Source organism: Pteropus vampyrus, unplaced genomic scaffold (genome assembly GCF_000151845.1).
Source record: "Pteropus vampyrus isolate Shadow unplaced genomic scaffold, Pvam_2.0 Scaffold23, whole genome shotgun sequence".
In the NCBI taxonomy this organism is placed as follows: domain Eukaryota; kingdom Metazoa; phylum Chordata; class Mammalia; order Chiroptera; family Pteropodidae; genus Pteropus; species Pteropus vampyrus.
The window spans coordinates 722,198-745,925 of record NW_011888804.1 but is presented as its reverse complement, the minus strand read 5'-3'; the positions used below and the strand labels follow the sequence as shown (position 1 = coordinate 745,925).

General features: G+C 44.9%; 2 protein-coding genes and 1 pseudogene across 2 annotated transcripts; all 3 read right to left on the bottom strand.

Moving 5' to 3' along the window:
- Nucleotides 1-1,201: 1,201 nt before the first annotated feature.
- Nucleotides 1,202-1,320, bottom strand: LOC111737108 (annotated as a pseudogene).
- Nucleotides 1,321-4,686: 3,366 nt separating this feature from the next.
- On the bottom strand, nucleotides 4,687-6,699 carry LOC105289185 (hydroxycarboxylic acid receptor 2). The gene has a single exon (XM_011355738.2). The coding sequence runs from the start codon at nucleotides 6,639-6,641 to the stop codon at nucleotides 5,550-5,552; it is 1,092 nt and encodes a 363-aa protein (XP_011354040.1). The 5' UTR covers nucleotides 6,642-6,699; the 3' UTR covers nucleotides 4,687-5,549.
- Nucleotides 6,700-14,106: 7,407 nt separating this feature from the next.
- HCAR1 (hydroxycarboxylic acid receptor 1) lies at nucleotides 14,107-15,111 on the bottom strand. The gene has a single exon (XM_011355737.1). The coding sequence runs from the start codon at nucleotides 15,109-15,111 to the stop codon at nucleotides 14,107-14,109; it is 1,005 nt and encodes a 334-aa protein (XP_011354039.1).
- Between the last annotated feature and the right edge of the window lie 8,617 nt (nucleotides 15,112-23,728).

The window sequence follows — 23,728 nt, the reverse complement described above, 5'->3', positions numbered from 1 at the left end:
GTTGGTCATAAAATCTTTAAAACATGAAGGTAAATCTGATCCGTGGGTATTTGGCAGAGGGGGACACGAAAGAAGGTGGGGGAGAAGCTGAATCTGGAGAGATGGGGTCTCAGACAGAGCGAGTGGGAGCTTCCGCCCCACAGTCCTGTCCTGTAACCTTGTGTGTGTGTGTGTGTGCGCGCGCGCATGAGTGTGCATATACTCTCATGCTCATAAAGAACAAACATTCGTAAAACACTCATGTTCCTACCACCCAGATTAGACCAATGTTAACAGCTGGTCATATTTCCTTCAAACATTTGTATTTTCTAACTTTTTATTTTGAGTCAATTGTAGACTCACAAATTTGCAAAAACAATACAGGGAGATAACATCTACCCAGCACCCAGTGTCACCTAAATGGTGGCATCTTACCTACCTGTATTATCAAAACCAGGAAATTGATTTTTGTACAATAAAATTAACTAGTCTACAGACATCACCTGGATTTCACCAGTTTTTCCACGTATCTTTTTTCCTTTTTCCTATCTTCTTCCTTTTCTTCTTTCCTTCCTTCCTTCTTTCCCTCCTCCCTCCCTTCCTCTCCCTCTCTTCCTCCTGTCCTTATATGTCTTTGTTATAATTCTGACATTTTATTACATATATACTTATATAAACACCAGCATCTTCAACATATAGATGGTTCTCACTATAGAGCCAACCCCTAGAGACCACTGATCTATTCTTCTTTATAATTCTACCATTCAAGAATGTTTCACAAATGACGTCATGCTGTATATAACTTTTAAAGACTGGTCTATTTTGCTTCTCCACTCACTCAGCATAATGCCCTTGAAACCCATGCATGCTGTCGTGTGCCTAAATGGACTGTCCTTTTTGCTGAGTAGCTTTCCATGGCATGGATACACCACACTTTAACCATTCACCCACTGAAGGACATTGGTGGATCCTTCTTTCTCAATGAAGTAAAAGTGTTGCAGATACAGTTGAGACCTCCCTTCCATCCGATTTCCCTCCCTCCCTCTCCGGAAGTAATCTGTATCCTGCAGTTACTGTGCATCCTTGTCATCCATGAGTTTTTTTCTTACATAGTGATGCTTCCAAAAATCATGTTACCCTGGTTAGCATGCCTTAAACATTTACGTAAACGTCATCAAATTGCATGTATCTTTGGCAACTTGCTTTTTTTTTTTTTTTTAAATGCCTACAGCACCTGGTCTTCCTAGGTGGTCTCCCCTCCAAGTACTAACCTGGCCCGACCCTACTTAGCTTCCGAGATCAGACGAGATCGGACACGTTCAGGGTGTCATGGCCGTAGACTGGTGACTTGCTTTTTTGCTCTAGTTATTGTGCTCAAGATTCAGTCCTATGGCTACAAGTTCATTGTTTCTTCATATACGGTATTCTGTTGGGTGCCTGTATCACTATGTATCTATTTCTCCACTATTGGACACTTAGGTCGTTCTCTATTTTTCACTATTACAAACAGTATTGCAGTGAACGACCCTAACCTGCCTCGTGAGATGGTAGCTTCTTTAGAAAGACAAGAGGAACAAAGGGGTCGATCACCAGTTAGCTTTGGAGAAAGGAAACTTATAGAATACCCTCTAGACTCAGGGCACTATGCCAGGCGCCTTCAGTACATGATCTCAGGCTGGACTTGGGCGGTGCCTGAGGGCCTAGTGTTGGGCAGCCTGAAAAGTTCCTGAAATATTGACTATCAGATAGGTCAGGGGAGTCAGCCTGCTTTTTTCAGTTCACGTTGCTCATCTCTCATTTTTCAGTTCACGTTGCTCATCTCTCACTTTGCATTTTTTCAGAATCTTAGGGGCAGAGACTCTGGCGTCAGCGTGCTTACATTTGTTCTCTTGGTCCATCTCGTGTAAGTTGTATGACCTTGGGCAAATTATTCAAATTCTCTGGGCCTCAGCTCCTTTTCTGTAAAACGGAAATAGCACCTTTCAATACCTTCTGAAGCTATCGGAAGGATGAAATGAGGTAGTCTTTGTAAAACATTTAGCACAGTGTCTCACAGCTAGCGCGGAGCAAATGCAGATATAGTAACTGATGGTGATCATATGATGACGATGATGAAAGTGGCATCTCTCAATCGTGCATCTATCTGTGCATCATGCTGCTTTACCAAAACCAGAAATGGGTCATTAATACTACGTTCCTACTAACGTATCGTATTCCAAAGGAGGGATATTTTGTAAGCATGCTGAAAAGAAACCTACTGTTTTTCAAGCTGGCGACATTGTAGGTCAGCTCATTTACTCTTCTTTTCTTCAGTTACATTGGGAATGTCATGTCCTATCCCCAACACCTATCGGTGGCTATAAATCCCTCCCTGGGTGTGGCCAGAGCCCCGAGTATATCAATATTTGTTAAGGGCCTAGAAGAACTTGCCTGTCATCTGACAAGACCATGGGCTTGTGGACGATAGGTCAGGTCTGACATTTGTAACGCCGCTCGCAAACCCCTTCTCCCTGAAGAGACAAGAGAGTGGCCAGATGTTAAATCTGAGCCCAAAGAAATTCCTGCACTGATTGCAAAATAGTCATGTTTCATTCATCATAAAAGACACGAAATTTAGTGAGCAGAACTTCCTGGGCAGGTACTCACCACACCTAAGCCTGCCGAAAAGTCTTTCTTTCTCCCGAGTTTATTAAGCAATACGAAAAATAGCGAAGACTTTTCTTCTCCAGAACATCTCCTGAGGGGCTCTAGGAGTCACATCTGGAGGTCTACATCTGGAGGGGTTTGGGGCATTGTGAACTGCTTCTCAAAGGTCAACCCATGACCTCTGCATTTTCCTGGGGCCATAGTTTTAGAATATGGCAGAAATTTTGGAAGCGAGAGAATTGAGATCGACTCTGTTAAAAGCCCAAACCTTCATGCCATTTAAATGAGCGAAACAGATGATCTGAAATGTTATCAGAGGAACACCTGGCAGAGAGCATGTTTTTATACAAACAATAGTTTAAAAATACCCTTTATCCAGCCGCTGTGTGACTGTTGCCTTTATGACCTTTTATAAAGAGTAGTTTGAGATGGATCAGATTCTGAGAGCATCTGACCTGACAGACACTAAGTCACGTTCATAGGTAAAAGCTGGAGTAAAGGGCCATGACCTTGCCTCCTACAGCCACCACCATCTTCCCCTAAATCCAGTGTAAAGTATCCTTCTAAGACATGGGAAAGGAGACAACACACAGTGAGAGAAGAAGGCCATGTAGAGACGGAGGCAGATCCGGGAGCGATGCCTCTTCAAGGCAAGGAACGCCAAGATTGCCGAGAGCCACCAGCGTCCGGGAGAGAGGCGTGGAACAGATTCTCCCTCGGAGCCTCCAGAGGGAACCAGCCCTGGTGACACCTTGATTCGGACCTCTGGCCTCCAGGACTGAGAGAGGATATATTTTTGCTGTTTAAAGCTGCCGTGTCTGTGGTACTTGTCGAGGCAGCCCTAGGAAACTAATGGGCTCACAAACAGACAAATTCTCACCTCAGGTCCTTTGCTCTTCCCATGCCCACTGCCTGGGACCATCCCCTTCCCCCGGACTGTTGCACTGTTTGCTCTGTCTGGTCATTCATGGCTCACTTCAAGGTCGTTTCCTCCTAGAGACCTTCCCAGTTACCCTACCTCACTCCCTTTTTTCCCATCACCCAGCTTTGCTGTCTCCTGAATACCATAGCTATCCTGAGTTCCCTTCCCGTTCATTTGCATACTTCTTTTCAGTGTGCCTTGGCACTTTGAATGAGGATGGTGGGCACCCCTGTCGCTTGTCCTGTTTCCACCGACCACCCAGAGCAGTGTCTGGCACCTAGTTGGTGCTTAATTCACAAAAGCTGATAGAACACATGAACAAATGAATGAATGTGAGTTGTTAGTTCTGAGTAGCTTGGAATTTCACAGCTGATCTCCCTTCTGACTCAGGCCTCCGGCTGGGGAATCCCTACTTTCTTCCGAGCTCATCTCTGCCATGTCCTCCTCTTTAAGTTGGGGATCTCTGCTTTTAACTTCCTACCTCTAGGAGTCGAGTGTAGAACCAGATCAGCAAAGCGCTCTGAAAGCATTTAAGAAATTGAAGAACAGCTACCTGCCTTCATTTACTGCCGTTCAGCTGCGGCTGGGAGTCTGTGTATCTACCTTTCTTATCTGTATCCAAGTCAGAATGTCAAAGCAAGCCTTGTCTTGCTAAAGAATCGAGGAGTGACAGAAGCCGGAAATGAAAGCATAACAGAAACTTGGACAGATCACAGACTCAAACCAGTATATCCCCTTTCCGCCCCAGATTCGGGAACTGAAACTACTCCTTAGGAAGTTCTTGCTTCCCTCTCTATGCAAAAATTCCAGTGCGGCTGGATTCCTCTTTTAATATACAAACAGACTAGCCATAGTCACCAAACTCTAAATAAAATGGAAAGTGCTCTTGCAATGCTGTCTGTAATGACCCTTCCGAATTAAATGTTTTTCCCATGCTCCATCCCATCCTGGTCCCAATGCATACGGAATTTTGACGTAACTGTCTCACGGTGCAGCTGAGTATTCGAGTAGTTTTTTACTTTACAGTAGATGACATTTTTCTACCAGGACACAGTTCACAACCAGTAAGGTCTCTGCTTAAGTAAGAAGTCCATTTTCATGAACCGTCACCCAGACACATGCAATACCAGACTGTGCATCTCATATCAGTTTATTGAAGTGGCAGATTTCTCATAAGTACAGAAATATAAGCAAATGAACCAAGAGTAATCTTCCCCCTCTAAGCACTGGACAGCATTTCTCTTTTAATGATAAAAGCGAACAGAGGTGGGAAGCAGCTCTCTTCCCTGAAGCCTTTTATCTGCTCAACCTTCAAATAGCGCAAACAAGAAAGAGAATGGATTCCTTGCAGGTTGTAGCACAAATGCCTTTTCCTTTCTCTGAGTCACACCGTTTGGCTCAGTACCTCTTTGGGCTAATCCCCTTCTTAGCACCACTGCAAACTCAGACGTTAACCCGAGTTCACGAGTCTCTTTGTCTAGTTCGTTTCTGCTAGAGCTCGGTAAAGACAAACCAGTCCCACGGAACCCAGGCGATCTGCTGGCTTGCGTGATACTGCCTGCGCCCCGTCCAAGGCCGTAACTGCCCTCCAATCACTTGGCTCTCCTTTCCCCGGCCAGAGCCATGAACAGGGTCGGTATGGCCCCAAGAGCCGAGAAGCATCCAAGTCTCAGGCAGGTGAAGGGAAGGGACCCGTGACTCCCAGGTGCTCGTGGCTGTCTCTGTGGTTCCAACTCCACTGGGCAGAAACATGAACAGTTTTGCCATCTTCACTTCTGCAAGTGTCTGAGATGGAGCGGAATTTTCAGATGCACAGAAGCTTGACTCTCCATTCCTCCAGGGTGTCTGTGGCCCACTCTGCCATACCGCTTCTCTAAATCAGATTCTCTGAATCCGGAAGTTCCAGGAAACCTCAGGCCAAGTCTAATGATGTTACTGTGCGCACCAGCCAAACTGTTTCTCCAGAAATCTTGGCGACAGTCTCCCTTCTTGGCGTGGTTATTTAACGAGAAGTCGGAGTCAGGTAAGAGGGGCTCCATGGCTCACTGGGGTTGGCCATTAGAGCACCTGGAACACTCCTGGTAGCACTCAAATCCTCCGTGAGCTCGACGCTAGTGCTCCGATTATTGTCTGGCTCCTCTGGAGTCTTCTTCCGGAGACAGCGGTTGATCCAAGTGGAGAAGAAGTTGGGAAAAGATGGGCTGGAGAAATAGTACACCAACGGGTCCAGCATGCTGTTCATATAGGTGAAGCTGAGGGTGATGAAAAACGCCAGGTCAGCCGAGCTATAGATGTCACAGTCCTTGGTACCCACGGTGTGCAGGAGCCAGAAAATGCGTATGCGCACAGCCACACTGGGCAGGAAGCAGATGATGAAGACAATGGCCACCACCATGATGAAGTTGATGGCCCTTTTGATTTTGGCATGCCTGTCCATTTGTCTCTGCCGCAGGCTCCAGATGATTCTGACCGAGCAGAACAGGATGATGCTCAGGGGCAGGAAGAACTCCAGGAGGAACATGGCGTCGTGCCACCTGAAGATGTGACAGATGCTAAAGCTGCTGCACAAATTCGCGTCGTGATTCTTGATTAGCATATTGTTGTACAGGAGGTGAACCGTCAGGCCGATGGTGAGGACCCACAGGAGGCAGGAGATGATGGCCGCCGTTCGATTAGAGATCTTGTTCAGAGCATGGTGGGGATGGACCACCCGGAAGTACCTGTCCACGGCCACCACCGTGAGGAAGATGATGCTGCCTTGGCGGTTCATGGCCAACATGAACAGCATCAGCCGACAAGGGATGTCCCCAAACCTCCAGTCCCACTTCCTCACATAGTTATCCGTCAAGAACGGCAGGCAGATGATCAGGAGAAAGTCAGCCACGGCCAAGTTGAACAGGAAAATCCGGCTGGATTTCCAGGACTTGAGGTGGAAGCAGAAAATCCACAGAGCAAGGCCATTGCCCAAGAGCCCAAACACAAACTCCAGCACCAACACCGGTGGCAGGACGTTGGCAATGAAGTCGTCCCGGAACACACAGCAGTTCTTGTTGTGTATCAACAGAAAATGAGTTTGCTGGCGGTACGGGTTCATCAGTGGACTGAGCTGGGCCCAGCGAGCGCCTCACCTAGCGAATGCTCAAGGAAAGAGGTGTGTGCCTGTGTGGCGAAACTGTGGCTCAGCACCCGCCTTTATGTCATGTCAGGGTGTCGAAACAGATGACTGAATGGTTACCAGGAAACTACGAAATTGCTTAAAAAAAAAAAAAAAAAGCCAGCATGACTCTTATGCAACCTGCTGTTTGCACAAATAAGCAATAAAAATCCCCCAGGCGGATAGGAACCCGCAAAATTTTCTCATCATAAAGGATAAGTTTAGGCGAGCCGACTGTCATTTATGAATTACTAAAATGTGGAGGGCATCCCTCCGGAATGCACAAAGTACAAAGGACTGAGTACTGGTGGATTGATTCACTGTTGTGTGGTCGGTTTACGTAGTTAACAAAACAACAGCAGCAAAAATAACATACTGTGCTAAACAGCAGGATTTTCCAGAAATGAGTATGAATTATTAGCATGTATATGATTTAGGAAACAGCACACACGCGATTTCTTTTGGAAAAGCTGAGAAGAAAGTAATTGTCTATTTTATGAGGGCAGATGTGTTGCATGCCATCTTTCCTGTACAAACATGGATTGTTTTTCCACACCAGAACTCTGCAATTAATCTCTAGTTAGGGAAAGAAAAAAAAAAAGCTACTTGAGAACAGCATAAAATTCCATAAGATGTTTGAAAATGTGACCCTAGTTTGGACTGTCGGTTGTACATTACGGTGAGTTTGGGTTTTTGTTTGTTTGTGTTAGCTTTTGACATGCTTCCATGCTCAAGTGATTTATGTTTAAGTATTTTTAAATTAATCAGTTTTATTTTTTAGAGCAGTTTTAGATTCACAGCCAAGTTGAGCAGAAAGTTTGAGTGGAGTTTGTGTCTCCTTTGTCCCCTTGCCCGCCGTTTTCCCCCACCAATCATGTGATATTTTCAAAGCCCCCATTTTTGGAAAATTAAACTTAGAGCGAGGGGACCTAAGAGGACTTCGAACTCTGCCAATTCATACATTATTTCTTTGCTTCTCAGTCTGATTGGGTGGAACCCTACAGAACATTTCTACCCCGCGATATTTTGGTCTGTTGAATTCTTGCTTTACTAGAGGTTTCTAAATTGTGTTGCTTCGACTTTGGGTTAGAAATAGGAAATTCGTTGTTTTAGTTGCATGCCCAGGTTCAGTAATAGAGGTTTGTAGACTCTTGACAGTGAATTAGTCAAGGCGATCTAATATTAAACTCCCATAGGAACCAGACGTACTCGATGATGAAGATGATGATGAAGATAATGTTGGCACCTGTGGTACAGAGAGCCCCAATGTGTCAGCTCCCACGCCCGGTGTTTTACCTTAACTATTACAATGAGGAACATGAAGCTCAGATTCAAAATGAGGAACATGAAGCTCAGAGAGGTTTTTCGCATATTCAAGGCTACTCAGCTAATAAGGGCAGAGCTTGAGTGCGGATCTGGCTCCGGCTTAAAAGTCTATGTCCCTAACCAATTCACGCATTGCCTCTTATTATGTGATTGCCTCATCTATAAGGCTGCACTGGATCGAGGTCACATTATGTGGGTGTCTTAAGGCTCTAGTGAAACAACTGGTATTTGTTTCCCACCCTTGCTGCCCGTGAATATCACGTTTCCTTTTAGGACAAATGTGAACTTGTCAATGATATTCTTCAAGTAATCCTGAAGGTCCTTTTTAACTAAAAGTCATTAACAAGAGTTATTTTTGAAAAAATTATTTCTGGGAACTAAAATTTGCAAAGGTCCCTCCCTTTCTGAATTTTAAATTTTATAATATATGCATTTTAAAATAATAATGATAGACAAAATTAGAAAAGAACAGCAACAAATATTGTTAAATTTGGAAAAAAAAAAAAAAAAAAACTGGAGAGGCGGGTTGCTTGTCCTGGTTCCCTCATTAACTAGCTGTGAAACCTCTTCACCGCTCGGCTTTCTCATATGTAAACTGAGGGATTAGATAATCTTCACGCTTCCTTTCAGCTTCACATTCTATGATCCTAAACCAAAGTTCACACCTACTCGTGTAAATCCCCCGCCCCCAACCCCGCCCCCTGGGTCCCGGTGCCTGCTCTGGGATTTCCGCCCTTCCCACCGCACCAGGGGCATGTTCTGTCTTGCATGTATGCTTCCCTTATGTATTTATTTTTTTTCTATCACATGAGTTGTACAGAAACTCATTATAATGAATCATTTCAATAGCGAAGGCAGTGATTCCACTGAGTTTTGTGGAAACGCCACTTAAAATCTATGAGTTTCGCAATCGAATCTCCATGCCTGGTTATCATATTACAGCTCGAATGTGTACCACTGAACTGGATGGAGCTATTTAAAAAAAAAAAAAAAAAAGAGGAAGAAAAAAAGCTACCATTTATCAGTAGTTTGCTTTATGCCGGGCGTTAGTATACATGACCTCATTTAATCCTCGCAAGAACCCTGTGAGTGATATGTTAATATTATCATCTTCCCCATTTTACAGATCTGAAAACTGAGGCTTATAGAGGTTCAGTAATTCACTATTTGTCTTTGAACTCTGTCTTTGCGCTCATAGCTCTATGGGTTGGCCGGGCTCAGCTGAGTGGCTGTCATTTGGGGGGAGGTCTCAGGTGGCAGCTAGATTCGAGCAGGACATCTGGGCACTTCTTCCCCTCCATATCGTCTTGTGTCTATGCGGCATCTCTCTGTGGCATCTACACGTAGCCTCTTCACATGTTCTTTCCACAGGATAGGCTAGGCGTCTTACAAGGCTACATAGGGCTTCCAAAGTCACATAAGCAAAACTTCTCAGTGTTAAAAACCTAACATTTGATTATTTAACCAAATAATCTTGAAAAAGAAGCACAAAGTACAAAATTCACACCTCATGATTTAAAAACTTGCTGCAAATCTACAGTAATCAAGACAGTGCGGTCCTGGCATAAGGGTAGACATATAAGTCGACAGAGCGGGATCTGAGAGTCCAGAAGCAATCCCTTACACTTACGGTCAGCTGACTTTTAAAAGGGCACTCAGACAAATCAATGGCGGACAGAATTGCTTTTTTAATAAATGAGGCTGAGACAACCAGAGAGCCACATGCAAAAGAATGAAGTTGGTCCCCTTCCTTGCGTTGTACATAAAAAAGTAACTTAAAATAAATCACAGACCTCAATTTAAGACATAAAATTTTTGGAATTTAAGAGTAAGTTCTCATGAGGTTGGCTTAGGCAAAGCCTTCGTAGGTACATCAAACATGAACGACCACAAAATTGGTAAATTGGACTTCATCACTTTAAGGAGTAAAATGTTTTTGTTTTTACAAAAAGAAGGAAAAAAATGCTTATTATACAAGCAAAAGAAACAAGATCTTGTCGGCAAAAGTGTGGAAGAAAACTTTTCATCTACTGTTGACGGGAGTATAAGTTGGTTCAGGCTTTTCGTTGGGCAATTTGGTGGCGCATGTAAAGATTATAAGAGCTAATATAAGACAATAATAAGAGCTAATAGAAATAGTGCTTACTCTGTGTTGGACGCTATTATGGGTGCTTTATACATCTAAACTCATTCAGTACTCACAACCACCCTTCGGGGCAGGTACTATTCTTGTCCCCATTTTACAGACAAGGAAAGTAAAGCATTGAGAGATTGAGTAACTTGCTGGAGATCACACAGCTGGTAAGAAGATAAGGTTTGAGCCCAGACGGTCTGGCCCCAGGGCTACGTTCTCAGCCACTGCGCACACTGCCTCGCCCACTATTACCTGTCCTCTGACCCAACAAGTCTTGTGTCTAAGGATCTAGCTTCCAAAAACTCTGGCCCATGTGCCTAAAGATGTATCATTCAGAATAATCACCATAGCATGATGGCAATAGAGGCAAATTGGAAAGGACTTAAATGTTCACTAAAAGGCCATTGGTTAACTATATATGTTTTGTTTATACAATGAAATATAGTTAAAAACGGTGAGCTCGACCTCTGTTCTGAGGTAGGAAACTATGATAAAATACCTTGCAAAACTATATAGAGGAATCTTTACTATATATACATATATATGTATATCCTGGTTTAGCAAAACAAAACAAGATTCATTCTTTGTGGGCAAGTGTGTATATATCCCGAATGTTAAAAGTCATCACCTCTAGGATATAAGATTAAGAAAAATGAAAAGAAGACTTTTACTTCTTACTTTATAGATTTGAAATTCTTTGAATTTTAAGCAGAAATGCATATATGCCTTCTGTAGTTAAATTTAATTCTTTTTCTTAAAAGAAGGGAATCTGAAAAGCGATTCACGAATCTTCTTCCCAGAAGGGTAGTGAAAAGACCTCTCCCTGGTAGCTCTCATGGCTTCACCTCTGACCAGGCCGTCTCAGCCCAGCCTGGGTTTTCATTCACGTCTCGTTGATTTCCTTGCGGTTCTCACTCTGCTCTAATTGGGATACCTTTCCCCAATAGTCATCTGGTTGCCTCCTGTCCATCCTTCAGGACTAAGTTCATGAGCCACTTCCTCTGAGAAGCTTTCTCCCACCCCCCCACCCCCCAAGCCAGGATTAAGGGCCCCTGGGTTCTCCCGTAGAACCCTCTGTCGACCATTTTCCAGGCAGTTCCCCTGAGTGGTCATTTTATTTGTCCCTTGGTTTCTACAATAGGGTGGTCAGGGGCTGTGTTTTTCATTGTGTTTCTGCCGTGTCTGGTACGGAGCTGGTGCCTAATCAATTTTCCTTGAAAGAGGGAATGAATGAATGAATAAATGAATGAATGAATCGTCACAAGGAATAAAATATTGACTCCTTCCCACTTCTACTGTGTCATCACTGGAAGCTAAATGTAGATGAGGCCCATATGTGAGCCCATCTGTTTATTCCATCTCAACCTATAGATAGAGATAGACATAGACATAGACATAGACATAGACACAGAGACAGAGATGGAAACTTTAGGATCCCAGCTTCATGGCTAAACTCAGAAGGGCGTTTAGTTTAATGCTCTGCTGTCGCCACTTTGAAATTCTTAAGGCTTTTTGCATTTTCACTTTGCCCGGGGCCCTGCGAATTATAGAACTAGTCCTGAAGCCCTTTATGCATTTGCTGTGATGACGGGGTCTTGAGACATACTGGAAACCTCTGTGGGTTCGACGACCCAGAAGGTGGGCAGGTTGGGACCAGGCATCCCAACTCACTTTGCTCACTTTTCTGTAGAACCTTTAACAATTGTCTTAACCCCTTGGGACCCAGAGTTCTAATCCTGTCTAAGCAGCCCCTGCCCTCAGGTGACTTCAGACCCCATCTTAACCATTTCGCTTTTAATAAGAGGTAAGAAAACCCATTCTGAGAATAAACCAGAACTGAAACTTTTACACTGTCAGCACCAATAAAATGTGCCTCTTATTTTTTCCATACAATTTCTGTAGAATATATGGTCTCATATCTCTTTTAGCTTTTATGTGACTTTTCCTGGAAGACCTTGAGTAAGAGGAAACATTTTCCCCTAAATCAGTTACACTTTTTCTGTTCCAGGTAGTTTAAAGGAAGCTTTGCCAACAAAGCTATTACCCTTCTTCTTTAGAGTTTCTGAAGAATGCTTCTTGACGAGATTTCTTTCTGTCACATTCTGTGAATTTAAAAAGGAAAGCAAAGGCAAGACTGTGTTTGGGGTTTTGTTTTGATTTGTCTTTCCTTTTTTTTTTTTTTTTCCATTCTCGCTGTTTTTAGTGAGCACTTCTGCCTACCACGAGCTTCTGGAGTTTTTAGACTTTTTTCTTTGGAACGTACAGTCTTACGAGTCAGAGTCATTTAACGTAGGGTCACAGACAAAACAACAAACTTGCTGTAGAAACCCATTTTTATTAAGACGAAGCAACAAAGGAGCCCAGGAAAGAGTTAGAATGAAAAACAGAAAAGCAGAAGTGTGGGTTTTCACAGATTTATATCAGGAAGATATGTGGTTCTTTGATGCTGATAAGAACCCTGGCTTCAGGATCCTGTATTAGATGAATCTGCACAACGATCTTTTGAAGTCAATGTTATTGTCACACCCGTTTGGCAGGTGAGGAAGTAAAAACTAAACGTGGTTAAATAAAACCAGATTCTGAATCATATCTAGTAAGTTGGGATTCAGACTAGAGTCATCTGACTGTCTACAGCCCACACCTTTCATTCCTAGGCTGTGCAGTGCCTCTGAAAAAGGAAATATTGAAGACAGCCTATAAGGGGGTTTTGAAGCCAAAACGCTAAAAGCTGGTAAGGTCCTTTAGTGCACAGAGTACCCTGGGAACCTGAGAACGTGTAAATAAAGGCTCAGAAAACGACAATGTTGGCTCTAGTCTGAGGCAGGCCAGCCTGACATTTCATAGAATCATCTGGTTTTGAGGGTTCCAGGTACAATTGTGTATAAGGGACACTTCCCCTTTCCACCCTTCGGTAGAATCCCGCAATGAGAGGAAAACACTGGTGTTTGCAGAAACTGGTCTAGAAACTACATTCATTGAAAAGGTGAAGGTTATTAACCTGTTTGCGTCCCCCTCAAGAGAAACTTTGCCGTCATATAAGAGTTGACTGATAACCTTCCAGGTAAAAAAGACATAGCACAGCGCCTGGCACAAATATGAATTCAGTAAATACGTGGAGAATGAATGAGGGACTAATATTAACTCATAGTCACATAAAAGCAGGTAAAAGCAATTGTGCTGGACTCAGCATTTCCCAAAGGCCAGAGGGATTTTTTTTTTTTTTTTTTCCAAGCACTCAGCTCCCACTGGAAAAATCAGGGCAGGTAAACATATCCCTCAGCATGTTCTGCGAAATGCAAAGACTTGCAGAAAAATACAGAGCTCAGAGAAGGTCAGAGCAGATTGTTTTGCTGTCATTCTCCTCGGGCTACTGAGAAGCCAAGAAATGAACGGCGGTGGGGGGCGGGGGGTGAAGATGAAAATCATCAGAATCGAGACATTCCAATCTAAAGAACCTCGCTCAGCCTGAAATAAAAGTATTGACTTAGTCCAGCTTCTATTTTCCAAGACAAGTAATGATTTAAGGTTAGCCGACAGGAAATATCGATAAGTCATTAAGTTCACTGACTCCCTGGGGGAGAGAACGCGACAGATTTAAACACATGTACCTGTTTACTCAGCCGTTTAATATTACACGGAAGCCGAGCTCTTCCTAAGCGCTCCCCCCGCCCCACCACCCAGCATACACGCGTCTCATTACATGCACATATTGTCCCCTAACATTGTAATCAGATCATAGAAATGCGACCGACTCACTTCTCCACTGGGACCTTCCAAAAACGCATAGTAGCCTGAACTTTGTTTCCAACAGCGTGGGGGGGATGCAGCTAAGGAATGGCCGCGTTTTCAAAGCCCCCCACCCATAGCACGAATTATTTCTAAGTTGCCAAACTGTCCTCTGTTTGGTCTGTCTGTCTTAGTGCCGGTTCAACACATTTGGAGGTCCTACAGCACATCGGGCTGGCTGTGCAAGCTGTTTGTCACGCTGATGCAACTCTTGCGACAGAGGTTTGAAATTGGCATCTCTTCTGGCCTCTGTGCTTTAGAGCGTCTGGGTCTCAAACTGCAGATTTTGAGCTTGGTGTAAAATTTGGGGAACGAGGGACTTGAAAAATAATACACCAGGGGGTCCAGCATGCTGTTCATGTAGGTGAAGCTGAGGGTGACGTGGAGGGCTACGTGGACAGAGCGGTCACAGGCACTCGAGGGCATCATCCAGAGGAAATAGAGTCTGGCTGACACGCTGGGCAGGTAGCATGTGACGAACACAGCCGCCACCACCATGATGAACCGGGTGGCCTTCTTCATCCGGGTCTGCCTGGCCAGCTGCTGCCTCTGCTTCAGGCTCCAAATAATCTTGAAGGAGCAAAACAAGATGATGCCGAGGGGCAGGAAGAACTCCAGCTGGAACATGATGTCGTGCCAGCCGTTGTCCGACTCCATGATGAAGCTCTCACAGGACACGGTCTTCTCCTGCACACACAGATGGTTCTCCATCAAAAGGTGCAGAGTCCCCAGGATCACCACGGTCCAAAGGGCACAGGCGATGCCGGCCGCGGTCCGGTTGGAGATAGTATTCACCACGTGGTGCGGGTGGACCACTTTGAAATACCTGTCCACAGCCACCAGTGTAAGGAACGCAATGCTCCCGGCCCTGTTCATGGCCAGCATGAAGAGTGCCACCCGACAGGGAATGTCCTCAAAGGCCCATTGTCTACCTCTGCGATAGTAGTCTGTCCGAAAGGGCAGGCAGATCATGAGGAGGAAGTCAGCCACAGCCAAGTTGAAAAGGTAAATAGTACTCGGCTTCCAGGTCTTCATGTGAAAGCAGAAACCACACAAGGCAATCCCATTGCCCAGGGCACCGAGCACGAAGGCCAGGATCAGCAGCGGCGGCATCACCTGGGAGATGGGGTCCCCTTCGATGAGGCAGCACGACCCGTTGTCCATGGTGGACAGATGCTTCGTGTGCCCTGGACTCCCCACAAACGCACAGAGGTTTATCTAATCGCTGCCACTCACCCGGCTGCTGGTTTTCTAACTTCTTCACCCTGAGGTGCACGCCCCGACCACACATGTGGGTTGATGCGGCCACTGCTCATTTGGAGAACAGAAACTTCAGCTGGAAAATGAGAGTTTCAGGGAAATCCTTTCTCAGGAGCCTGGGTCACGAGCTGCAGGTCTTCCTGAGAGCCCAAGTATGCAGCACCGCGAGGCTTTGAAATGCATGTAGTTTCATGCAAGTGGTCATTTCTGCAAAGCGGCCGGCAGGTCCAATGAGATTCATGCTGGAGGGCAGTTGCTGGGTCCGGCCCCAGAATGATTTTTATTTCCAGCCTCACTCTTCCCCCGCAGACTCTCTCTGTGCTGGAGAGCTCGCAAAGCTGCCCAGAAGGCTCGAAAAGAGTTTGTTTGTCCTCCCTCCCGGAGGAGAAATACAAACATTTCCTGGAGCCAATCTGGACCTCTGTGTTACTTTCCTCCCTAACCTTTGCCTGACTGCCCTGTCCTGTCCCCCATCCCATGGGGCGCTCCCGGGCGGTGCCAGAGACCAGCGGCTCAGAACCATTTCCTATGCCCACACCCAAAAATACAGCCCTCAAAAATCAGGAGGGTCTGCGGAAAAAAAAGGTTCTAAAAACCTCACTCGTTGGGTGTGAAAAAAGTTCTCTGAAGTGGGTCCACCTTTCCCGCCCTCCATTCGTACCTCCTGCCCTTTGCCTCCTTCCTTGAATCCAAGAGACTAGTTGCATAACCAGAGGGACCATGACATGGATTGGAAGTCACTGTTCATATGTCTGTCTCCATGAAACAGCCTCTGTGGGAGCCAGTCCCTCCCTCTGCTGTATGCAAAAGAGGATTTGGCTCCGAGCTTCCCACTGGTTGCTCAAAAGAGCCAAACACCATGACATGTGTGTGTTTTTTTTTTTTTAATTTTAATTATGTGTTGGGGGCGGATGAGGATTGGGGCAGTCGGTCATGGCATCTCTCTCTAAAATAATCATGGGTAAAACTGGACTGCTCCGAAGATCAGAGTCTTTGCTAAAATGACCGATTCTTTGACTGCAGAGATCATCCATCTGCCCTGTGCCTTTCGGTTTAGGAAAGGGCTGAGGAGTGCGTGGAAACATGCCTCCTTCCAGATGCTGAAGAAAGCTAAATTCTTCCCACCGAGTCAGCCCTACAACCACCGCCCACTGCCCCTTCCCTAGCGCTGACCACTGTCACCTCCCAGCTGTTCAAAAGTGTTGGCTTCCTTTTTTTCTGGTCCATTTCTTGTAATTCCTCTTCCACACTGCAGTGCAATTTTTCTAAAGTACATATGTGTCATATACTTTCTTTTTCGCTTAGAAGCCATCATTAGCATCCTTCGATCTGCCAGGGTGATAGCTATATAGCCTGTGAGCCATACCTGGTTCGAAAACCAGTTTGATTTGGCCCACGTGTTTTGAAGAACTGGGACTGTCCTATAAAAACCTGTATTTCCAGCTTCTCGTGGGAGACTGGAGGATCTGGCCCACAATCCCACATAGCAACAATCAGCTGGAGCCGAGGGCAGCTGCACACTTTAGACAGGCCACAGTCCCCACCACTCCCTCTTACCTGGCCAGCGTCACTCATTCACGCGCCTGGTCTCTGTGAGATTTTGAGTTTGTCACCTCTGCCCTCGGTGAAAGGTCACATTTCTTTGATCGGTTCACAAGGTTCCCAAACGACCTTTCCGGTGCCATTCCCTTGCCACTTTCCTCCTCACTTGTTAGTCTCCTAACTTCTAACAGATAAGTGTTTCTATCACACATCTACACTTAGCTCCCCCGCTAATCTGAGAGGTCCTTGGAGATGAAGTCCGTGTTCTTGGCAGGAAAGGCATAGCACGAGCATCCGGATGACTCACCCCTGCTTTTTGTGAGGGCTCACAGTAGCCCCTGTCACTCTGCGGGCCTCTGTGACTCTGTGAGAAGGCCTTGACTAACAGGAGCAACTACTATAGGCTGTAGCACCCCAAGATGAGGCTGGGCAGATAGGTCTGAATAAGGTATTCAGGTCGGATTTTTTAGCAAATGAAAAATATTCTTCATCTGTGTTAGCAGATACTGTCCGGATTCGTGTAAACACAAGGGCTTCCATTTTCCTGTGTGACTAAGGCCTTTCTTTTCTCATCCTTTCCGTCTGTCTTTGTCAAATTCTCTTTGGAGAATTAGCTGGAAGGCAGAGAATTTAGGAAGAAAAAGGTAGGTTTCTCATTCTCTGAAAGCCTACTGTGAGTAACGTGTGCGGAGGGGGAAGACGGGAAATCTTTTTTGCCGTAAACTTAAAATTGCTCTAAAAAAGCCTTCGAAAATATATAGCAGACTTTATTGCTCATCTTATTTTTACTCCTAGGTATTAATTACAGTGCCTGACGGTTTATTGATTTAAATGCTATTCTATGCTATTCTATGCCAACTATACTTAAGTTAAAAAAAAAAGTTAAAATTAAAAAATAAACAGAAATGTTTATTTAGTAAACCTCCCTGGTGTTTTTGCTAGAGGCTTCAGGACCCCCAAAATGAGGAAGCTGTTATCTGCTGTCTGGAGTTGGGTGTTTAGTAGGGGAAATAAAACAAATCCGTAAATAATAATAAAGAAAAGCAAATAGAATAAGCATTTTAAGGAAATATTTTCCAAAGTGGTAGACATACCACGGAGGAAATGTGAGATTATTTTAGGTGACACAGAATAATATACACATGCATTTTGACCATACGATTTTATTTTAATATGTGTTCAAAAAACAAGTACAACTGATCCATTGAAGTTTTGGGAGAGAGAGCTGTTGAAATTTCCAGGGGCAGAAATAGAAGGAATAGACATTTCAGACAAAATGAAGATCCTGGAAGAAGTAAGGCTGGAGGGGGCATGTGAGGAACGTTTGAGGAGTTTAGACTTTGGAGGATTGAGGAAATAGTTGAAAAAAACAGAAGCGACAGCCTTTTGTCGTCCCCGTCCCCCCTTCCCCCCCTCCCCCCCCCTCCCCGTCCCCTGGAGCCATTGTATCGCCCATTATTGTCACCTGGGAATTCTGTTTTCTCTTTCTACTGTGTTCCATGGTGGGGATATTATCCAGATTACCGAAGCCAGCTCCCTGAAGTACCAACACTTAAAAAGTTTCTCAACTCCGCATCAGACCAAGAGACCTGAGAACCATCCGCCCAACAGCTCAAGCCATAGCTCGGTCCTCTCTTCTCCCTCACTCGCTGCAGTCCCCACTCTGCTGGTCATGTGCCCTAAATCTCTCCGCCCGCACTGCTACCACTCTGGCTGGTCCACGGTTCTGGAGAAATGCGCCTGCCTCCTGATTGGTCTTCCTGCTCCTTCCTCCAACCCGTTTCCAAAACTCAAATCGGACGATGCTGCTCATCTGGTCAGATGCTCCGGTGGCTCCTCGTTGTCCTCAGCGGGAAGAGAGGGCGCCGGGAACCAAGATAGTTGACAAAGCGGTACAGGAACTGGCTTCAGCGACTCCAACGTGAGCCATAACTGTGTTTAGTATCCGAAGACTGTCTTATAGGGACTGCTGGGGACACACTTTTTTCCCCTCCTACTCCTGGATAAGGATAACTCCTCTTTTGTCGGCCTCGGCCTGGGTCGGCATCTTGCAACAGAACCTTCTACGATGATGGAAATGTTCTAGGTAATCCACATGTAGCTTTTGGGTGCTTGAAATGGGGCCAGTGAGAACTGAGTTTTTAATATTATTTAATTTGTTAATTTAAAATTTAAAAGCCACATGTGGGTTGTGGCTACCATATAGGAAGCCTAGGATACGTCTTCCTCTAAACCCCAAGCCTTCTGGGAATCTCCCTGTCTGATCTGCACCATTTCTGCCACCTACATGCTCACCACAAAGTAGTGTAATGGTTTACTCGTGTGTCCTCCCCCATCTCTACAAAAGCCAGCTTAGGTCTGATTTAGCTTTGCACGCCCAGAACATAGCCCAATGCCTGGCATCAAGGGCACACTCGGTAGGTACATCTTGAGTACATGAATGAACTAGTGAAGAGATGGTCCCAGACCTTTGCAATTTATTTATTCTCCTGGCTGTGAGGAGATCAGGAAGGGCGGGTTGAAAGAGAACTCGCCGATACACTGGCCAGGCTTATCTGGCACGGTGCGGGGCCTTGCCGTGCCACCTCCTCCGATGTCCTGTAAGATAGCATATCCCTTGGTACGTGACAAGGGCAGGAAGTGGACATGGCTGTGGGGGCTGCCTAGCAGGTGACAGGAGGAGGAACTGTCTGTGGTAGCGTGTTGAAAAGACACACCCCTGTGTGTTTCTCCTTTATTCCTGCACCACTGCCACACTCACGACGCTCCTGATGCCAGATGGGTAGGATGTTTTTTCTACCCCAAGCGGTTCTCTGTGACACCATCTGGGTGATCCGCAATTCAGTTCAATTCTGGCACTAACCAAAGTTAGTGCCGACCCCATCGGTCAAGCATTTGGTCCCATGAGACAGCGCCCATGTCAGATGCCAGCTGCGAGTTGTGGGTCACCAGGTTACCCACGGCTTCTGTTTGACTTGGCTACAATTCGAGGTTCCCATGACCCCCTCCTCGGATTCCATCATAGGTTAGAACAGCTCACAGAACTTGGGGGAACGCCATGTTTATCAGTTTATGACGTAATAAAGGATGTGATCAAGGATACAGATGAACAGCTAGATGAAGAGGCACACCGGGTGAGTTCAGAAAGGGTCCCATCTGCAGGAGCCTCTTGTCCCCATGGGGTTGGAGCGTGTGTCACCCTTCCCGTCCATGGTGTGTTCATGAACCCAGAAACTCTAAACCCCATACTTTGGGGATTTTTATGGAGGCTTCATCACCTGGGCACGTTCCATCATTAACTCCATTTCCAGCCGCTCTCTCCTCTCTGGAGAATGGGCGTGAGGCTGAAAATGCCAAGCTTCTAATCGTGACTTGGTCTTTCCGGTGACCGGCCCCCATCCAGGAGCCCCCCAAGAGTTGCCTCATTAGGACAAAAGGTGTTCCAGGGAATTCCAAGGGATTTAGGAGCTCTGTGTCAGAAACCAAGGACAGAGACCGACATATATATATTTCTTATTATTTCACAGGTAGAAGTCCAAGGGCTGTACTTCCCCATAATGCCTTTCCTGGCCAGGAGCCTGAGTAATAGCTTCCTGTGGTCACTGTAACAAACTGCCATATGCTTGGTGGCTGGAAACAACAGTTTATTCTCTCACAGTTTTGGAAACTAGAGGTCTGAAATGAAGGCGTCAGCAGGTTGTGGTCCCACCAGAGGTTCCAGAGGAGAACTTGTCCCTGCCTCTTCCAGCTTCTGGTGGCTGCTGGAGTCCTTTGCTTGTGGCCACATCACTCCAATCTCTGCCTTTGTGGTCACATGGCCTCCTTTCTGTGTGTCACTTGTCATTGGATTTAGGGCCCAGAGAATCTAGAATGATCTCATCTCAGGATCATTGTCTTAATTACATCTGCAAAGACTCTTTTTCCAAATAAGGTCATATCTGCAGTTTTGGTGGGTAATGATGTGGACATATCTTTTCTGGGGTAGCAGTTTTTTTCAACATCAGTGTTTGAACCCTAGAGTTCCTTTCTCTATTTCAAAATGCTTTCTCTGGAAGGGAGGAAGAATTACTGACTGCATTTAAGGTCTAAGGGATTTACCGTATTTTTTGTTTGTTTCTGCTCGGTAGGGCTGCAGTCCAGGAGAAAGCTGGGGGCCCAGAGGTTAAGGGGAGCGAAGGGGGTTGCTTCACAGTGTGATGAGGGGTCACCTGAACTGACACATGCTCTGATCAGGAAGTTCCTTGCCATTTTAAAATGAGTCTTAAGAATTGCTAACAGTGGTTTTTTTCCCTACATATAAAATGCAAGAAAAATTTAAAAAGACAGGGAGAAACTATAGATTCAAAGAGATTTAAGAGATATATTAACCAATTGTTTGTACTCTGACTCAAACAACTCCAACTGTTAAAGAGTATGAGATGTTTGGGGAAATTCGAATACTGATTAGCAAAGTAAAGAAATAAAGGAATTGTTGCCAATTATTGTAGAGCGATAACGGTGTTTTGGTGATGTTTAAAGAAAGACTCCTTGTATTTTAGAAATAAATCCTGAAATATGTGTAGGTGGAATTATATGATATTTGAGATGTGATTCAAATTAGTCCCACAGGAGAGATGGGCAGAAATAAAGAAGAGAGAGGCCAAGAGTTTTGATTGTGATAGTTTGGATTGTAGAAACATGGACATTCATTGTTCTATTCTTCCTACTTATATATATTTTCCATAATAGAAAATTAACATTGAAAACGACTTAAATCTTTACCAGTGGGGAATGAGATAAATAAATGATAGGGATTCCATTCAATAGAGTATTATCTACTTATTAAAAGAATAACAGCATTCACTTGTATGACACCCCCTTTGGCCCAGGCCCTGTTCTAAGCATCTCTGCTGTCCATAGAGAGTGAGACTGAGTTATGCATACTGATAGAGAAAGATGTCCAAGGTATATCGTTAAGTAAACAAACAAACAAAAACAAAACCACGAAACACACCAAAGTTTGTGTAGTAAACTTTGCTTGGGTTGATGAACAACCCAAATGTTCATCAAAGGATAAATAGATAAATTGTGAAAAGGGATGAAGTACTGACACATGCTACAAGGTATGTGAACCTTGAAAACATCCCCAGTGAAAGAAGTCAAAGGTAACCAAAGGCAACATATTATAGGATTCTATCTAAATGAAACATCTACAATAGGTAAATCATAGAGACGGGAAGGAGATCAGCGATCGTCAGGGTCTGGAGATAGGGGACATTGGGCATTTGACTAGGCAAGGATGGGTTTCACCACGAACTTAGCGAAGGGCCTGCTCCGTCATGATAACATTGTATCATTCTTTGTAAATTCATTCTCCTCTATAGTGAATATTTCAGGGCCTCTCGTCGCAGAATTGGTTGTGTCCCCTGTTGGTCCTGTGTTGCAGGAAGAGCAAACGATCTTATTAAACATCTGCTTTTTGAAGAAGCTGAACGGGTTAGTTTTCATGACCCTCTGTCACGCCTGCTCCCTCCTTAGCATCTCAGTCCCCTGGTCCTTCTTCCTTTAAACAGAGCTTCTGGGATCGAGAGCTCCAGCGACGGGGTGGTTATACACTGCTTTTGTCCTCCCAGCATCCAGGTGCCCTCCTTTTGGCATTAATACCCTGCTTTTCTTTGGCGACTCATCCATCCCTGGAGTTTGACCATCTTTGAGGTTTGAGAGAATTTATCTCCATCCCCTGGCTCTGGGAATGGGCATGTGATCCAGCCTGGCAAATCAGAGCATCTCATTCCTGCAACCATTGTGATTGGCTCAGAGGTAGGTGTAGGACTCAGAGGCTAACGATTCACTGTTTTAGCCCATTTGAGCTGCTCTAACAGAGGTTTATTTCTCACAGTTCTGGAGGCCTAGAAGTCCAAGATCAAGGTGCTGGCAGTTTGTCTGGTGAGAACCTGCTTCCTGCCTGCTGTCTGCTCATTGTGTCCTCACATGGCAGAAGGGGGAAGGGCGCTCTCTGGGGTCTCTTTTATAAGGACACTAACCCTACTAATCACTCCACAAAGGTGCCACCTCCTAATGCCATCACACTGAGGGGCAGGATTTCAACATATGAAATGGGGGAGGAGAGCAGAAACATTCAGTCTATGGCAGATACATACGAACCTGAGTCGTTTGCTAGCATTGTTTCCCAACCATCAGAAAAGATCATCTCTCTTTTTTCTGGGGTTCCTAAACTCATAGAAAATAACCTCAGTATTTGAGGAATATGAAGAAAGCATAGAGAAGAATCCAAGAGGTGAAAAGAGATAGTTCCCTTTCTAAAAAAATACTTTTAAATTTGAAATAACTTCAAACTTACAGAACAGCTGCAAGAATAGTACAAAATTAGTCCCATACATTCACCCAGAACTACCAGGCGTAAGCACTTTGCACACGTGCTTTATCATGCTCTGTGAGAGAGTCTGGCGTATGTTATTTTATCTCTAGGATCCAGCCATGCCTGAAACTGGGATCCACTCCTGTGGATTTGTGCCATCTTTCTCTTGGGAGAGCAAGTCTTGAAGGATCTTCATCCTTTCAAGAGAAAAGAAGTGACAAAAACTCTCTTCGCAGAAGGAAAAGAATGAATATTTTCAATTTAGCGCAGAGCCAAAAGATGAAAAATGTATTCGTTTTGAAGGTAGCTCATATAACTTGGGAATAAATGGAGCCCTTTTCACTGAGTGGTTCTCATTCCTGGGTGTCTCCATCCACTTTTGTGTTGTTTTCAGTTTTATGTAGGGCCCGTGTCTGATAATTTATTGATAATATGAAAGTATTATTTACTTAAACACATGAGATCGATTGAAGGTTAGTCCTACGGTGTTTCTCTTTGGGCCAGGCCTTATCCTAAGAATTCTCAAACACCTTCTTGAGTAGGAGAGAAAGGAATTCAATGACAGCCCATTTAATCTGCCATAGTTCATAGCAACCTACCTTACATACGTATTATGTAGTA